General features: G+C 53.3%; 2 protein-coding genes across 2 annotated transcripts; one reads left to right on the plus strand and one right to left on the minus strand.

The window, feature by feature from the left end:
- Window positions 1–512: 512 nt before the first annotated feature.
- On the minus strand, window positions 513–5044 carry THPO (thrombopoietin). Its single transcript, XM_007935953.1, has 5 exons — window positions 5032–5044; window positions 4673–4800; window positions 4287–4373; window positions 1416–1583; window positions 513–1163 (listed from the first exon to the last, which is right to left on the minus strand). Exons 1-5 carry the CDS (start codon window positions 5042–5044, stop codon window positions 513–515), a joined length of 1047 nt encoding a protein of 348 aa, XP_007934144.1.
- A 3772-nt stretch (window positions 5045–8816) lies between these two features.
- CHRD (chordin) lies at window positions 8817–17563 on the plus strand. The gene is made up of 23 exons (XM_007935954.2): window positions 8817–8955; window positions 9184–9287; window positions 9756–9885; window positions 10041–10169; window positions 10274–10373; window positions 10492–10579; window positions 10934–11075; window positions 11193–11333; window positions 11421–11503; window positions 11581–11728; window positions 11873–11979; window positions 12087–12206; window positions 12857–13013; window positions 13353–13573; window positions 14294–14407; window positions 14749–15018; window positions 15118–15211; window positions 15333–15389; window positions 15661–15764; window positions 16229–16331; window positions 16750–16904; window positions 17077–17176; window positions 17508–17563. Exons 1-23 carry the CDS (start codon window positions 8817–8819, stop codon window positions 17561–17563), a joined length of 2862 nt encoding a protein of 953 aa, XP_007934145.1.
- Window positions 17564–17937: the final 374 nt, after the last annotated feature.

Below are 17937 nucleotides of genomic sequence, written 5' to 3' on the forward strand. Positions count from 1 at the left end.
CAGTTTTGCCTATTGTGTAGGAATAGTCTTTCTGAGAGGCAACTTCCCATTCATTTTGCGAAAGCACAGATCAAACAGCCCCACTGAGAATGATATTAAAGGGGGGTGAGGGCATCGAGGGTCTTAAGCTTGAAGCAAGCTTTGTTTCTGACATAAAGTTTAGTCTTTGCTTCTGTTCAGAGACCAGGCCAGTCTGAGCCTTTGCAGAATTCTCATGTGAAAAAGAACATACAGAGAATTACTTGCAAATATGTACAGAAAATAGACCAAAGATAATTAACTGCTCTAGTGAACATTATTGATAGCTTAAAAAAATAGCTTATGAAGTTTTATAATATAAAATGAAAAATGATCCCTTTTTCTGTCCTGTATATCCCTCCTTAATAGGGCTTTGGGTTTTGGGTGGAGGCAAGAAATCTAGTAGAGGTGCGGTTCTCTGCCAAGGCTTCTCTTTCAGGTATGAATGGTACCTGAGAGGCAATGCCAGTTAATGCTGGCAGTGCCTCAGTACCTTAGCCTTCCTGAGACAGATTCTGGGAGTCAGAATGGGCTTCCATTAGAAGAGGGCTGGTAAGATTGGGCTTGGCTGTGGTTGCAGAGGGGTGAGGAAGCTGGACATGGAGCTGGACCACAGGGGTGGGTGAGGGAGGGAAGAGCATGTACTGTCCAGTAGAAGGATGGGTTGAGGAAGGAGAATATCCGGGCCAGAGGTTGGGTGGTAAGGAGCCTGTGTCTGAAGTTCTTGGGGAAATGTCTGAGGCTCCTAGGGCCTTGGGTGAGGGCCCAGGAAAGAGTCCATGAGTTCCATTCGAGGGTCCATGTGTCCTGTTCAGGTATCCAGGGATGTGATCCAGGGGCCTGGAGGTTTGGTTCAGCAGACCAGGAATTTTGGCTCTGAATCCCTGTAGTCTGTTCAGAAGTCCAGAGCCAGTAGTTCTGGCTGAGGCATTGGAATTTCTCTCCAACAATCCTGAAGTCCTGTTTGGGAGCTTGTTCAGTATGAGGAATAGAGAGGTACTGCTTGGGACAGCTGTGGAGGGCAGGGCCCGTCTGGCACATAGGGTGGGCCCAACTACCAGCAGCAGGAAACGCACCTTTCCTCGGAGCAGTTGTTGGAAGCTCAGGAAGATGGCATTGGGATCCTTGTGAGGTGTGGTCCTGCCCTGTGGAGGAAGCTGAGGGCAGAAGATGGGCCTGAGGCCAGAGACTTAGGCCAGATATTGTGCCTCCCTTGTCTCTGTGGAAATGAGAGAGGTCTGGCAAGAAGCCTTTATGGCTGAGAGAAAGCATTTCTTGGTAGGTCAACTCTTCTGCTTTCAAAATCCCTAGAATTCCCCTTTCCCCCTTATGTCTTCTAGGGTTATTAGGTCAGAGAAGAAGGGCAGTTCCTACATATGTCTTGACTGGGGACATACCTGGGTTCCAAGGAGGCCCTGTAGGGCCCCAAGGAGGAGGCGGACCTGTCCAGAAAGCTGCCCCAATAGGGATGAGAGGCAGGTGGGTCCCAGTTGTCCCCGTGCTGCCATTACTCCCTCCAGTAAAAGGGTCACTGCTCCCAGAACGTCCTGTGCCTTGGTCTGCTCCTGGGAGAAAGAGGGAAGAGAGAAGCTCACTGCTCTTCAAAGGGCATGCTAACAGCGGGTGGGGAGCCTGTAGGAGTAGCCAGCAGAATGAATCATAGGAGCTGAAAATTGGACAGGACCAAGGTCCCACCCAGAGCAGGAATTCCTTCACAGTCTCTGGACACTTGGTCATCAGCTTTTGCTTGAATAATCCCAGTGTCCGGTAACCCAGCCTGGTGTTATGCTTAGTTTTAGAAAAGTCTCCCCCTCCAATAATATGTGAGTTTGAGTTTTATAACATACTGAGATCTGTCCTACTATAGCTTTTGCCTCTTGGTTCCAGCATTGTAAACTTACTCTTTGCTATGACAAAACTGTGAAATCATACAATTTTGAGATTTGTAAGGAATTTTGAGAAACCAGTGTAACTTAATATACAGATGAGAGTACATTATATCATAAAGACAAAAGGAAGGAACTTGCTAATAAATGATGGAGCTGGACAAGGGATCCAAAGCAACTGCCCTTCTTCTCTGATCCAGTGCCCCTAGAAAACTTGAGGAAATGGAAGGGAATTCTAGGGATTTGAAGGGTAGAAGGAATTCTTGGGTGGTGCAAAGGGTTAATGTACTTGGTTGCTGATTGGAAGATTGGCGGTTCAAGGCCACCTAGAGGCACCTCAGAAGAAAGTCTCCTAAAAAATCAGCCATTGAAAACCTTATGGAGCACAGTTATACTCTGACACACATAGGGTTGCACTCAGAGTCAAATCAATGGCAACTTGTTATTGATTGAGGATAGAAAAGTTGACCTACCAAGGAGTACTCCTTTTCTGAGTCCTAGTCTAAAGCACTTCTTCCTGAACCCCAAAACCCCAAAACCAGACCAGTTGCCATTGAGTTCATTCTGATTTCTGGTTACCCTTTGGAAGTGGATCATCAGGCTTTTCTTCAGAGGTACGTCTGGGTGGGTTCAAATCACCAACCTTTCCAACAGTAGTGGAGTGCCTGACCATTTGCATAACTACCCAGACAGCTTTGTTGTACAGGACTATCACTTTTCTCCAAGCTAATTAGATTTTCTTTTTCACTATTGGATTTTCCTTCTAATTTTGGTGCAAATATACACAGCACAGCATACATCATTCATCAGTTTCTAAATGTACAGTTCATGCAGTAACATGGGTTGCATTCTTCATATTGTGTTACCATTCTCACTATCGCTGCCAATGTTTGTTTACCACCATTGACTTAGACTCACTGCCCCTTAAACTTATCATCTGTGCTTTAGAGTTATTACTTCAATTTGATCTCATATAAATAATTGTTTAAAAGAGCACAGTGCTCTTGTATTTTGTGAAAAATATTCTGTACTAATTTAGCTAAGTAGTTATTTAATTTGAAGATGTTTTCAGGAGACAATTTTGGTTTATGGTTTGAAGATTTTCTTAAAGCAATGGATTTGGGAGTTCCTGTAGACTTAATAGATTCAGTAAGTCTGGATTCTGTAAGAATTTAAAATTCTGACCTATAGTTTTACCCCTTTTGGGGCTGATTCATTGATTGAATCATTCAGTAATGGTAGCTGAGCACTAACCAGTTCTTCTGGTCTCATGGCAAAGGAGGCAGTTAGACCTGCAGTAAAGTTCTTTCTCCAATTTCTGAGTCTCCTGCTGCTGCTCCAGGCAGATACAGACCATTTGTTATATCTTAGATGGCTGCTTGCCAGCTTTTAAGAGCCCAGACAAATTAAAAAAACAAAACAAAACAAAAAAAACAACAAAAAAAAATTCCTAATATGATACGTTTTCTAACCTCTCACTCTTCAGGTTGCTTCCTTCTGGACACACACTAGCTTATCATGGCCTGTGTTAATTGGGAAAAAACCAGAAACAAAAAGCAAACCCTCAATCTAGTACTTTTTAAAGTATAATCTGATCAGAATAGAGTTTTGTAGGAGTATTTCCATAATGTTGTTGTTGTTGTTGTTATGTGCCGTCGAGTCAGCCCCGACTCATAGCGACCCCTCCTTGGGTTTCCGAGGCAATATCACTATGGAAGTAGGATTGCCCAACCTTCCTTCCAAGGAGTGGCATAATACTAGATGCTAAATATCTCCTAAAACAGCCTAAAATCACTAGCTTTTAACATAGCTGCTTCAATAATGTGATATGCCAAGTCTGGGGTCAACGTACCACTCTTAGATCTTTTCATAGAAAGTGCTAGGGCTAGAAGTTTATTTTAGGGAAGCAGGGGCATTTGTGGCATGAAAGACAGATAGGACTTTACTCAATTAATTGACACACGTAGAATTTTATGTATCTCTTAAATTTCACCTTGTTTTTGACCTAGCTGTTCAGTGATTTGATTCTGCCTTTTGTTATTTTAGCTGTGCTTCCCAGCTTTTTGTCATCTGTGGATGACAGATCAATCTTACTTTTTCATGCCAGTTTAGAAAGGTTAAAGGCATGGCTATGAGAGACTTGAATCCCACTTTTCATGCTATTCAGCTTTGAATCTGTATAACATGTTGGGCTTGCAAGCCCAAGATGATTCTTGTCTACAGGATATCATCATAGGAGAATGTGGGTTGGGTTTGTATAGAAAAGCTGAAGATGAGATATTTTTAGGTTACATAGGAATTTTGATAAAGTTATGGGGAAGCAGTAGGACACTGATGAAGACAGGGCTTAGGAAGACCAAAGGAAGGTATGGCCTTTCTTACCGTCTGGGTTTTCCATTGTCCCAAGCTGAAGTCCACCGCTGGCAGCAGGACAGGTGTGGACAAAGGGTTAAAGTCTGGACACTGACCCTGTTGAAAAAGATTGGTTGAGGGGAGGACAGAGCTGCAGTAGAGGGAGGTATGGTGGCCTTGTGACCAGGACAGGCTTTCATGAGAAAAATGTCTAGAGTGGGGATTTTAAAAGAGGGCTTTGTTGCAAATTATAAGCTTTATCAGGAAGTCGTGGTCACTAACATTGGTTTTACTAAAAACAATAGGGGAGGCATAGAGATTTGATCAGGGAGTGAGGGGAGGTGAGAGAAGGTGATGGGAGTGAGGATATCATACCTGTGAAGTGGATGGAGGGGACAGAGCTTGGGGATTCTCACCAGTCTGCTGTGAAGGATGTGGGAGTCACGGAGCAGTTTATTTAGGAGTCGAGGGTCACAGGCAGGAGGAGCTGGGCTGGACAGAGTTAGTCTTGCAGTTAGGAGAAGCATGACCACGAGGAGCAATTCTTGGATAAGGAGAGATGAGGTTGAAAGGGGTGAAAAGGAAAAAATCATTGTGGGTTATGGTCTAGGAACTCCATTTCAGGACCCAGACCTGAAATCTGAGGTATCTGCCTCGCAGATGCAATATTGCTGGGAGATTGGGTTACCTTGCTTTTGTCCCTAAGTGTATCTCCTTTCTGTTTCACCCTCTTCCATGTTTCTGGTCTGGCACTAACTCCCTCAAGGGTTCTTACCAGTCAGCTCCATTCTGGCCATGATATCTGGCTGGAGTGGCTCCCTGTATGGGGCCTCTCCCCTGAATCCTTCCTGGGGCCATGGAGGCGGCTTAGGCTGTTGCACTTCTGGATAGAGTGGGGCGGGGCACAGGTGGGCCAAGGAAGAGGGTCTGGAATCTATCCTGAAAGTGACAGGAACAGTGAACATTTAATCAAGTTTCAAGGAAAAGATTCTGCCTGGCAGGGGGAACAGATGCTGGGAAGGCTTGAGATGCTGACTAGCCTAGAACTGCTAAAGCTCTGACTGGTCCCACACTTCCTTGTCATTGTAGCATATGATGTCTCCTCTTTGTCAAGGGTTCTCAAGTGAATCTGAGGTGGGTCTGACACCCCCAAATACTCACCCCCAAGAGCAGAAGGACAGGATATGTACACACACACACACACACACACACCCCTTAATTTCCCTCAAATTCTGAGCAATTTGCTTGGTTGTTGAAGAAAATCTGGGATGGGATAGAGAATGGAAGTATGTAGAGTGGCACAAGCTTGGAGAAGAGAGTGGAAATTAGGCTACAGGGCCAGGATGAAGGGCCAGCAAACATGTACAGTGTATTGAGGGATAGCTTCAGAGTTTGTTGGAGAGTTGGGGCTGAGGAGAATTAGGTAAAAACATAACTGGGACTACTAGAGGTCGGTGAGTAAAAGGTTAGAAGAATGTGATGTAGGAGAAGTTCACCTTTTATTCTTTCTCTTTTTACCTCCACACATAAAGCCTCGTGGAGTTTTTCTTTGTACTGCAAGTTCTGAAATGCCAGGCAAAGAGATGGACTAACAGTCCTGGGTCTTCCTTCCTGAGGCAGGCTGCCCAGGAATGGGCACCTGCTGAGTGAGGTGATGCCTGCCTGAGTGAGGTGGTGGCACTAGGGCTTACCTCCCTTATATTCCCACCAACATATCTATCTCATAGCCTGTACCTTCCTCCCTGCCCCCTCTGCAGACCCCTTCCAGTTCCTTCACAGGACCCCCCACATGGCTTCCTCCTTTCACAAGTTGTGTGAAGAGGCCTGCACCTGATTCAATATTGGGATTTCCTGTAGGTCTGTCAACATGCATGAGCCCTCCTCCTTTCACCCTTTCCTTGTGCCTTGGCTTCCCTGACCCAGCTTCCCCAGCCCCAGGACTCAGAGCCTGGAGTCAACATGGAATGACCCAGTGGTGAAAAAGCGAGTGGAGCTGTGTCCATCTGGGTGCTGTGTACCTAAGCCCTAAATAGGCTTCCTTTCTTCTTTTCTCCCCGGGCCCTGTCCCCTTTCCTAAGGGCCACAGGGACTGTGCTATATCACCAAGTCTGTGATCAGTCCCTCAGAAACCAGCACCCCACCCCCTACCCCTGCTCTGTCCTGCTCCTCCCATTCTGGGAAGGCTACACTCTTCTCGACAAAGGTCAGTGCATGTAGGTTCCAATTTGCCTGCCCCTCCCCCAGCTGAGAGCCCAAGTCCTCTTTCCTGTTCTTCCTACCCTCATTTAACCCCAAACCCAGCTTGCCACTCACCAGGTAGAGAAGGGCTCAAGGACTCAGGTGCAGAACAGACATGACTCTGGGGAGCAGACAGGTAGCAAGGCATGTGGCGTTGGGGCACAGCCCCTCCACAGCAATGGGGTCACACGCCTGCCCTGGCCACTTCTGCCCAATCAGAGAGCAGGGAGCCACCAGACACTGGCTAGGGCCCCCGGAAGTGACGCCTTCTCTTCCCACCCATGCTGGACCGTGGAGCCCCTGCCTGGACCATGGTCCACTGGCAGATCCCACTGGCTCTTCCACCCACATGCACTACAGGGAGGATTTGAATAAGGGGATCCCTGTCTTTTCCTAGGAGATGGGAAACCTGGGACCCAGATTGAGGAAGAGATGGGTGGGAAGCAGAGGATTTTTTTCCAGGAGGAATCTGGCAGGACATTTTTGTCCCTGGAGAAGAGGTCTTATTTTAGATTGGTGGGTTTTTAAGTTTCTGACTATCCAAATTTTTCTCTGGATACCACACCTGCTGCTGAAATCCAATAGGGCTGTTGCTTTCCTTTTTCTCTGCTTAACCCCCTTTGGGGTCCTGCCTTGTCATTATACCATTCTAAGTAGGAAATGGGTATTGCCTTTATTAGGAGAATAGTCTTGTTAGGGGTCAGTGTTATGGGGAAAGGGTTTGGATGGTTTGAGAGGACTACAAGGTGAGATATGTATGTTAGCTGGGTTTAGCCTGGGCTTTGCTGGAGTCCTGTCTTTCGGACCATTAAGACCACTTATCTCTGTGCCAGTGCCCTCCTCTCCTTGCCCTGTCTTTCTCCCTCTTCCATCTCCTACCACTCCACATGTGACAAGAGGAATAACCAGGCCCATGTGTCCCTGTCTTAGGAAAGACAGCTGCTGAACCTCCCCCGCAAATACCTCCCTGCTGGCCCCCCTCTTCCTTTGGCCCTGGCTCTAGTTCCTTTGCTTTCCCCTCAATCCCAGTCTCCCCACAGTCTCTGTCCTCAGGGGCCTCCTGGCCTGACCTTGTTCCCAGCAGCCCCCCACCCCCACCCCCAGTTCTTCCTCAGGCCCTCTCCTGCTCCTCCTCCTAAGGATGGGGCTGTCTGCTAAGGAGTATGGCCTACATCCCAGAATTCTCCAGTTCAGCCAGACGAGATGCCTCCTAAGATTAGGAAGGAGGGTGCTGGGATGGCTAGGAGGCTGGTGGGCCTATGGGGGTGGGAGGGGAGAGGGAGGCAGTTATGATCAGGGAACCAAGACAAAGGAGAGGGTGAGTGGAGAGGCAGAGGGTCTCCTAGGTGAGAAAGCAGGTCAGGATGGGCACAGTGATGGTAAGCTGGGCCTGAGGACAGGTTATAGTGGGGAGGGAAGCACCATCAGAAAGGGGAACACTGCTGTTTCTGGCTCAGCCCTGGTCCTTGGGAACAGTAGAATGAGGGACAAGACTAATATAAAACATTCTTCTTTATACCTCAGAGAAGAGGTAGGGAAACAGGTCAGTGTGGGCACATAGGCAGTGGGCTTTGAGGGGTGCTGTGTGCTGAGTCAGGGGAAGATCAGGTGATGGGTCTTTCCTGCACTTTCATCAGTAAAGGCAAGTCTTCATTCCTGGATAGGACCCGGTACCTGGCCCAGTGGCCAGCATAGGCCTCAGGCCCATCCTCTGCCCCTCCCTGCCCTGGAGCTCCTGTCCTGGGCCGGACAGCACCTTTCTGGTCCAGCTGTCCTGTGGCCGCCGGCAGCGGGGGGCTCGGGGCCCGCCTCTTCTCCCCCTCTTCGCGCCCCCTAGTTTTTCCCCTCCCCCTGCCCCCTCGTCTCCCCCTTCCCCTCCAGCCCCTCCCTCCTCCTCTGCCCGGTCCCAGCCCCTCCCTCCCCTCCCCCCTTGCGATCTGGGCCGCTGCTGCTGGGCCGGACCCCCCCGGGCTCAGCCCGGCCCCTCGCCGAGCCGCCGCCGCCGCCCCGTTTGCTAAGGAGGAGGCCCCCGGCCGGGGCGCCGGGCGCGGGGCATAAAACGGGCCGGAGCCGGCGCCTGGGGCACTAGAGCGGCGTACGGCCCGGGTCAGCACCCGCCCGCCCGCACTCCTCCCGGCGCTCCTCCAGCCCCACCCGGCGCGGTCGGCGCCGACTCCGCGGCCGCCCGACGAGCCCCTCGCCACACTGCCCAGGCCCTGGCCCCGGCCCCCTCTCACCGGACCGCCCCAGGCCCGGCCCTCCTCCCTCCTCCCTCGCTGGCTCCCTCCTCCCTCCCGCCTCCCCAGCTGTCCCGTTCGCGTCATGCCGAGCCTCCCGGCCCCGCTGCTGCTCCTAGGGCTGTTGCTGCTCGGCTCCCCGCTGGCCCGCGGCGCCGGCCCCGAGCCCCCGGCGCTGCCCATCCGGCCCGAGAAGGAGCCACTGCCCGTTCGGGGAGCGGCAGGTAGGTGGGCGCACAAGGGAGGCACGGGTAGGGTTCTGCTTGGGGTAAGTCTGAGCCCGCCCGGAGGGGGCGCCGGGTGCAGGTGGCTCCGCGCAGCAAGCGGCCTGGAGGGGTGGGCGAGGGTCGCGAGGCACGTCGGGCCAAGGGACGTAGGCCCGGCAGGCAGTGCCCTGGGCGGGCACAAGGCAGGAGCGGGACAGCGGCCGCCAGCCAAGCCGGTTCCCGCAGGCTGCTCCTTCGGCGGGAAGGTCTATGCCTTGGACGAGACGTGGCACCCGGACCTAGGGGAGCCCTTCGGGGTGATGCGCTGTGTGCTGTGCGCCTGCGAGGCGGTGAGTGGACCTGCAGCCAAGGCCAGGTCCTTCGTGCGGTGCGGGCGTGGGGGAGCGCTGGGGTCCTGGGACGTCAGAGTGCACCTGGAGCTGCTGAGGAGAAAGAGGCGAGTTCCCACACAGGGAGGTGTTGGGATAGTTTTCCAGCGTCGGAGGGAATAGGGGGATCACTCCCTTCAAGTCTCAGGTGTTGACTATTACTGTTTGCTCACTGTGTGTCAGGCTCTACGCCAATCCCGTTACGTGTCTAAATTACCATTAAACCCTGATAGATAGGTAATATTATTATCCCCATTTTCCAGATAGGGACCCCAAGTCCGAGAGGTTAAATAATGCAGTTTCTAAGTGGCAGAGCGGTCTGGCTCTGTGGGACAGCCCTGCCATGGTCCTGGGACCATCCGTTCTCGTCCTCCGGTCTCACCGGTTGGGGTCTTGAACTCACTCCGCTTTCTGTCTTCTTGAGCGCAGTCTCAGTGGGGTCGCCGCGCAAGGGGCCCTGTCAGGGTCAGCTGCAAGAACATCAAACCCGAGTGCCCAGCCCTGACCTGCAGGCAGCCACGCCAGCTGCCTGGGCACTGCTGCCAGACTTGCCCTCAGGGTAAGGCCCGCTCTGCCGCGGGGGAAGGGCGGCAGGGCCATGACACTAGGACCCAGGCCACGTTGATTGGGTTGGTCAGCTGGCCTTCTCTATGGCCAGCTGAAGCCCGGGTCTTCCACCCCCCCACTCCCCCACCCCCCACTCCCCCGGCACAGAGCGCAGTGGCTCCGAGCGGCAGCCGTCGGGCTTGGCTTTCGAATATCCGCGGGACCCGGAGCATCGCAGCTATAGCGACCTGGGGGAGCCGGGCGCTGAGGAACGGGCGCGCGGCGACGGCCACACAGGTAGGCTGGGGGTGGGGTGGGGGTGGGGTCGAGGTCCAAGTCGGACCTGTGTAGTGGACTGCGTGGGGGGTAATGATCTTCGGTCGGTCTCCCTCCCCTCGCAGACTTCGTGGCGCTGCTGACCGGGCCGAGGTCGAAGGCGGTTGCACGAGCCCGAGTTTCGCTGCTGCGCTCTAGCCTGCGCTTCTCAATCTCCTACCGGTGGTGAGAAAGGAGAGAGAGGGAGGGGTCAGCTGGAGGGCGGAGAAAAAGAATTAGAGCTGGGAGGGGCTGCTTCTAGTCTGGGCTTGGAGCCCCGCCTCACCTGACCCCTCTTACCCAGGCTGGAACGCCCCACCAGGATTCGCTTCTCAGACGCAACTGGCAGCGTCCTGTTTGAACACCCTGCAGCTCCCACCCAGGATGGCCTGGTGAGATGATGCCATTTATGAGCACTGAGCCAGTCTGAGCATGGTGCTGAGGGCTGGCTATGTACTGCTTCACAGCAGCCCAGTGGGAGGAAGACACTGACATTATGATGCCCATTTTACAGATGAGGGAATCAAGGCTCAATAGCAGAATGTGATTTGCTCAAGGTCACACACAGCTAGTAAGTGGTGGAGCCAGGATTTGAACCTATACATCTGGCTCCAGAGCCCCCTCCTTAAGCTTGTTAGGAGGAAATTGGGGCTTCTGCCCATATTTTGTCCTCACTAGGGCCAGGCTTCTCAGCTGGCCTGTCCTGTATACTGTCTGAGAAGGGCCTCCTTGTGGCTTTGCTCCAGGTCTGTGGGGTATGGCGGGGAGTGCCTCGGTTGTCCCTGCGGCTCCTTAGAGCAGAGCAATTGCATGTGGCACTTGTGACACCCACTCACCATTCAGGGGAGGTCTGGGGGCCTCTCATCCGGCACCGGGCCCTGGCTGCAGGTAAGAGGAGCCAACTGCCCTGGATGTGAAGTTCTGAATCTTCTCTATTTCCAGGAACAGGGTGGGCTAAGGGTGGGTGGGGCTTTCAAAATGGCTCTTATGGCCTTCCCTCCCCAGAGACCTTCAGTGCCATCCTGACCCTGGAAGACCCCTCACAGCAGGGCACAGGAGGCATCACCCTACTAACTCTGAGTGATACGGAGGACTCCTTACATTTTTTGCTGCTCTTCCGGGGGCTGCTGGAACCCAGGAGTGGGGGTAAGTGGGATGGAGGCAAAGGATGTGAGGGAGGCTGGGGGAACACTACCTGCTTCTCAGAAGTGTCCACATGTGTGGCCATTGCAGGACCAGCCCAGGTTCCCTTGCGGCTCCAGATTCTACACCAGGGGCAACTCCTGCGAGAGCTCCAGGCCAACACCTCAACTCAGGTGAGTGATGGTCTGGCTCTTGTTGCCACCCACTCAGGTCTCTTGCTGATGCCCACCACTCCCTGCTGTGTCTCTAGGAGCCAGGCTTTGCTGAGGTGCTGCCCAACTTGACAGCCCAGGAGATGAACTGGCTGGTTCTAGGGGAGCTGCAAATGGCCCTAGAGAGGGCAGATGGGCCAGGGCTGCGCATCAGTGGGCACATTGCTGCCAGGCAGAGCTGCGATGGTGAGGCAGAATGGGGCCTGGCACCCCGGGTATAGGCATATACGACTGTCCGGCACAGAGAAGGGCTAGGGGAGGGGCAGGGAGAGGTGTGGGAGGGACGCTGGGAATGTGAGCAAGCCTGCCACCTGTCTTGTCCTTCTGCAGTCCTGCAAAGTGTCCTTTGTGGGGCTGATGCCCTGATTCCAGTCCAGACAGGTGCTGCTGGCTCAGCCAGCCTCACGCTGCTAGGAAATGGCTCCCTGATCTACCAGGTGAGAGTTGGAGGCTGCAGGAAATGGGGAGGGTAGCAGGGCAGGGACTTGGCCTGCAGGGTCTTCTCTGCCACTCCAGTTCATCCTCCCCCAACCCTGTCCACCAGGTCCAAGTGGTAGGTATAGGCAGTGAGGTGGTGGCCATGACGCTAGAGACCAAGCCTCAGCGGAGGAACCAGCACATTGTTCTGTGCCAGATGGCTGGACTACAGCCTGGCGGACACATGGTGAGGACTCTGCAGAACTGGGCTACTGCACCTGGTCATACAGGGCCCATCTACAAGGGTTGCCAACACTTGGGCTGGGAGAAGCCAGCTGGGGTAGGCAGGGATATTCAGCATCACTGACTCATTTACAGAATTTCTTCATTGATTTATTTGGCTCATTTTTAGTGAGCCCTAGGATAGGAAGTGGAGTACAAAGGAATTATATGTGGCTCTTGTCCTCAGCAAGCTTACAGTCCAATGAAAGGAGTTAGACATGGAGACCACTGTGATAGACCAGAGAATAATAGGTGCGATAATAATGGCTTCCACATACTGAGATTTTCTATGTGCCAGATACTGCACTGCTTGCCTTACTTGTATATACTTTTTGGGCCTCATAGTCCTCATGTTATAGATGTGGAAGTTAAGGATCAGAGAGGCTAAGTAACTGCTCAAAGTTAGAAAGCTGGGAAATGGCAGAGGAGGGACTTGAAACTGGGCTGTAAATTTCTCATCCAGTGTTACTGATGTTGTGTGGGAGTGTGCATGGATATAGTAGAGGCACAAAATGTGGAAAGGCTTTAGAACCTTGAGCTTGTATGAAAGCTGAGGAGGGGTTTGTGTGGGATTTGGTAGGCTGTGGCTAGGGCTCACCATTCCCCACCCCGTAGGCTGTGGGTGTCTGCCCTGGGCTGGGTGCCCGAGGGGCTCATATGCTGCTGCAGAATGAGCTGTTCCTAAATGTGGGCACCAAGGACTTCCCAGATGGAGAGCTCCGAGGGCATGTGGCTGCCCTGCCTTACAGTGGGCACAGTGCCCGCCATGCTGGTGAGTGCTTCCAGGAGTCTATCTGTCCTTTGGTGTCTTCTAACCTGTGACTCAAGCATGTGAGGGATTGTGCCAAAGGGCTTGAGCCTGGTGTGTCTTTCTGTGTGCTGAGCCTCCAGATGCCATCTGGAGAAGGTGGGGAAGTACAGAGTGGCTTTACTGGTAGAACCATTCTGTTGTTACAGTGCAGGAGTCTAAAAGTTGTTGCCCACAGGCCCAGGGTATATGGTCAGTGTTTTCCAATTCATGGGGTCTGGGTTGGGGGTAAGGGGAATGCCGGCATTAAGAGTCTGCTCTGGTCACCTTCTCATCTGTCATCTCTCCTCTGTCTGGACCTAGCGCTACCTGTGCCCCTAGCAGGAGCCTTGGTGCTGCCCCCTGTGCGGAGCCAGGCAGCCGGGCATGCCTGGCTCTCTCTGGATAGCCACTGTCACCTGCACTATGAAGTGCTGCTGGCTGGGCTTGGTGGCTCAGAACAGGGCACCTTCACAGCCCACCTCCTTGGGCCTCCTGGAATGCCAGGACCCCGGCGGCTGCTGAAGGGATTCTATGGCCCAGAGGTAAGGACATGATGATGGGAGCCATCTTGGAAAACATCAACTCTTTAGCATGAAGAACTGTGTGTGTTTATGGCAGGGGGAGACAGAGGTCAGGCAGCCTGGTATGGCAGAGCTGACATGAGCTCAGGAGTCAGGCAGACTTGGGTATGAATCTGACTCAGCCACGTACTAGATATATCATCTCGTACAAGCGATATAGACTCTTTGAGGTAATCTGAATAAAGCACTTGCAGTAAAACAGCTTTTGTTATTCATTCTCCTCCCTGGTCCCTTCCTTGGTGGGATCCCTTGGATAATATGTAATATCTTGGACCTCCACAGGGGGTTGGAGTGGATGGACCAACTCTCAAAGGTGGGCAGGTTGGAGTGGATTAAACTCAGAAAGACCTGGTTTCTGAATGCCACACCATTGCTACTGGACATCACTACCCTGTTGTTGTTGTTATGTGCTGTTGAGTCAGACCCGACTCATAGCGACCCTTCCTTGGGTTTCCAAGGCAGTATCACTATGGAAGTAGATTGCCCAACCTTCCTTCCGAGGAGTGACTGGTGCGTTTGAACGATAAGCCTCTGGTTAGCAGTCAAGCGCCTTAGGCACTACACTACCAGAGCTCCTATCACTACCCTAGAGACCTAATTTAACCTGGGTCTCAGTTTCTTCATCTGTGAAGTGGTCACTGTGGGCCAGCCTTAAAGCGACTTATTCCTACTTGCACACAGGCCCAAGGTGTGGTGAAGGACCTGGAACCGGAGCTGCTGCAGCACTTGGCAGAGGGGACTGCCTCCCTGCTGATCACCACCAAGGGTAGCCCCCGAGGGGAGCTGCGAGGGCAGGTAGACGGGCAGTGTGGGTTGTGGTGACGGTGCAGAATTGGGCTGGCATTGTGTCCCCTTGGGCCATTCACATGCTTTCTTGGTGATCTGGGGTTGGTATTATCAAACTCCCTGGCTGATTGTGAGGATGAAGCCTGACAAGGTATATAAAAAGGTTGGCACACAACCATCCCATCACTGGCAACTGGATGATTGCTGTGGCTAACGGCATCCTCCCGGGGTGCCTGGCTGCTCAGAGGGTAGAGTAAAGGGTGGAGGTGTCTCAGGCTTCCAGGCTGGTCACTGCTGGTGGATACACGAGGGGAAGGCTTGGTGCCACCTCAACCAGCCTCTCCTTCCAGGTGCACATCGCCAACAGATGTGAAGTGGGTGGCTTGCGCTTGGCTGAGGCGGGGGCTGAAGGGGCACAGGCACCAGGAGCCCTGGATGTGGTGGAAGCCCTGCCTGCGCTGCCTGCTGTGCCCAGCCCGGAGGCCTCAACATCTGCCAAACCTGGTGGCCCCGGGTGGCCCCAGGACTCCAACTCATGCTTCTTTGAGGGGCAGCAGCGTCCCCATGGGGCTCGTTGGGCGCCCAACTATGACCCTCTCTGCTCACTCTGCACCTGTCAGGTAGGTGACTGGGGGAGGGTGGCAAAGGGGCCACTAAGGTCTGAAATCTGAGGCAAGAGGCCTGGGGACCCGAGTCAGTGCCCCTGCCTCCCCCTGCAGAGACGCACGGTGATTTGTGACCCTGTGGTGTGCCCGCCGCCCAGCTGCCCACGCCCAGTACAGGTCCCAGACCAGTGCTGCCCAGTGTGCCCAGGTGAATACCTAGCAGGGAAGGAGGAGATAGTGGAAGGGGACAGCCAGGCAGAGGATAAGGTCCCTAGGGAGGGGAGGAGGGGCAGTCATCCTCTGCCCTAGACATGCCTTTGGCTCTACAGAGAAACAAGATGTCAGAGACCGGCCGGGTCTGCCCAGGAGCCGGGACCCTGGAGAGGGTGAGTTGGAAGTGTGTGTGCAGGGGTGGAGGACCCAGAGCAGCTGTGGGGTGGGGCTGGAGGGGGAAAGGAAGGTGAGATGTGTGTGTGCAGCGGTGAGGGCTGAGGGGTACAGGTTCTAAGTGACACCTGACAGGCCTCATTAGTGTTATTGGCCCATGAGTGGCCCTGGGGCTATGTTAGTGTGGGGTTGGCCTGTGGTGCAAGCCTTGGTTGTGGGCCCAGCCAGTGAGCTCAGCACTAACTACAACTGGGCACTGTCCCCCACCAGGCTGCTATTTTGATGGTGACCGGAGCTGGCGGGCAGCGGGTACCCGGTGGCACCCCGTCGTGCCCCCCTTTGGCTTAATTAAGTGTGCTGTCTGCACCTGCAAGGTATGGCTGCTCAGTCTTCTCCAGGGCCATAACTCTGGTTGGGCCTATCTTAGCCTCCAACGGAGTTTGCAGAGATGGGGAGGGAGCTGTGGGGGGAAGAAAGCCCCTTTCTTGAGGGCTCAAGGATCAAAATAATACCAGAAAAGTCCCTTTGGGGGTCAGCTTCTTATAGGAAGAGGGTAAGGGTGACCTGGGAGAGTTCATACTCTGCTCTGTGTGACTGCAGGTATATTTCTGTATCACCCCGAGCCTCACTTTTCACTCCTATAACCAGAGATGAGAGCACCTACCTTGCAGAGTTACAACGAGGATTTGAGTTTAGGTATATAAATCACCAGCCCAGGGCTTCTGAGTAGAGAGTCGTGGATATATTATGCTTGAGATACAGAAAAGGAGTAGGAGGAAGCAGGAGGTATATATGTCCCCCTCCTTCCTGAAGCTCCTCACTCAATGGATCCTTACAGGGGGGCACCGGAGAGGTACACTGTGAGAAGGTGCAGTGTCCCCGGCTGGCCTGTGCCCATCCCGTCCGTGCCAACCCCACTGACTGCTGCAAACAGTGTCCAGGTGAGAGGGGTGGGTGCTGAGGCCTCATGGGTTAGATGAGGCCCTTCACTGCCTTGTCCTGGGTGAGAGGATGCATAGTGAAGGTGAGGGAGGTGGGCTGGAAGGGATTTCTCAGCTAATTGAGCACTTACTAGCTAGCTCCTAGCCTGGAGCCAGGGCTCTAACGAAGTGAAAATAATATGTATTATCAGTGGGATATGATGTGTTCCAATTCCCACTCCACCCATTCATTCATTCATTCATCCATCCATCTATTCACCCACCCATCCATCTATCCACCCATTCAAAGTTATCACCTATAGACTGCTGGAAACTACTAGATGCTGGAGAGTCAAAGACAAGTTAAACTCAGGTGACCCTCACAGAACTCACATCTGTTGACCTCTTCCTCTTTCTCTCCCTCCCTTCCTTCCAACAGTGGTGTCAGGGGCCCACCTCCATCTGGGGGACCCCATGCAAGCTGATGGGCCCCGGGGATGCCGTTTTGCAGGGCAGTGGTTTCCAGAGAGCCAGAGCTGGCACCCACTGGTGCCCCCCTTTGGGGAGATGAGCTGTATAACCTGCAGATGTGGGGTTAGTTGGGAGCATGGGGCTTGTATTAGGTGGGCATTTGGGGCTTGGCCCAGAGGGGGAGACCTTCCTAGGGAGAGCAGGCTCCTGGGGACAGTATCCCTTGAAGAGGCTGATGGCTACCATGTCCTAGTGTCTCTGAGGGATCCTTATCCTTTTCTTTGTGCTGCCCCAGGCAGGGGTGCCTCACTGTGAGCGGGACAACTGTTCACCCCCACTGTCCTGTGGCTCAGAGAAGGAAAGCCGATGCTGCTCACATTGCACACCCCGGAGATGTGAGTGAGGGCTGATTGGGAGGCCTGGGAAGGGCAGGGAGCACCTACTGTGTGCCAGGACCACCTACTGTGTGCCAGGATCCTGGCTGTCTGCTTCACAAACGCTGTCCCCTTCCACCCTTACCGCCACTCTGTGAGGCTGTTATTTGTTACACTTATTTAACAAAGGGTATTTCTAAAGCTCAGAGCAATCAAGCAACGACACTAAGATCACACAGCTGGTGTGCTTCTACAATTATGACCTTTCTGGGACCAGAACAGAAAGGCTCTGCTCTGCCTTCCTGCCTTTGCTCTCTTTCCTCCTTCCACTTTCACTCTCTTCTGTCTCCAGCAGCCCCAGAATCCAGGACTGTTCCAGTGTTGGAGAAAGAAGCTGAAGGCTCCTAGGGAGCAGCCAGAAGGCAGCATGACCAAGAGGACGGGGCCTGGGCTGGGGAAGGGGCAGTGCTGAGGACCCTGCATTCTTCTGTGGGAAACCCAGTGCCTTTGGCTCCTCTTCTCTGCCCCTTCTCCCTCCCCCACTACCTCTGGGAACCACAAGTCCACAAGGGGGAGGGGCAGCCCCTTTAGGCCAGACCAAGGCCATATCCACTCCTACTCTTGCCCTGTGTTCCTCAGGCCCGTCCCTCCCAGTTCTACCCTGGAAGCCCAACCCCTTTCCCTCTGTATATAATGTCACTGGCTTGTTGGGATTTTTAATTTATCCTCACTCAGCACCAAGGGTCCCCCCCACTCCATTCCTGCTGCCCCTAAGCTGAGCA

The sequence above is a fragment of the Orycteropus afer genome, unplaced genomic scaffold (assembly GCF_000298275.1).
Source record: "Orycteropus afer afer isolate SDZICR_OR568_19922 unplaced genomic scaffold, OryAfe1.0 scaffold00032, whole genome shotgun sequence".
In the NCBI taxonomy this organism is placed as follows: domain Eukaryota; kingdom Metazoa; phylum Chordata; class Mammalia; order Tubulidentata; family Orycteropodidae; genus Orycteropus; species Orycteropus afer.

Bases quoted from the DNA above. Each gene is read 5' to 3' on its own strand.
- THPO (XM_007935953.1), bottom strand. The intron at 4,374-4,672 runs GTGAGAATCCCC...CTTTTTCAACAG, and splicing joins ACATCCTTCACAGCAGACTG to GGTCAGTGTCCAGACTTTAA. The intron at 1,164-1,415 runs GTATGTCCCCAG...CTTCCTCCACAG, and splicing joins AGGGCCTCCTTGGAACCCAG to GGCAGGACCACACCTCACAA.
- CHRD (XM_007935954.2), top strand. From the start codon at position 8,817: ATGCCGAGCCTCCCGGCCCCGCTGCTGCTCCTAGGGCTGTTGCTGCTC. The intron at 11,980-12,086 runs GTGAGAGTTGGA...CCTGTCCACCAG, and splicing joins ATGGCTCCCTGATCTACCAG to GTCCAAGTGGTAGGTATAGG. The intron at 15,019-15,117 runs GTAGGTGACTGG...CTCCCCCTGCAG, and splicing joins GCTCACTCTGCACCTGTCAG to AGACGCACGGTGATTTGTGA.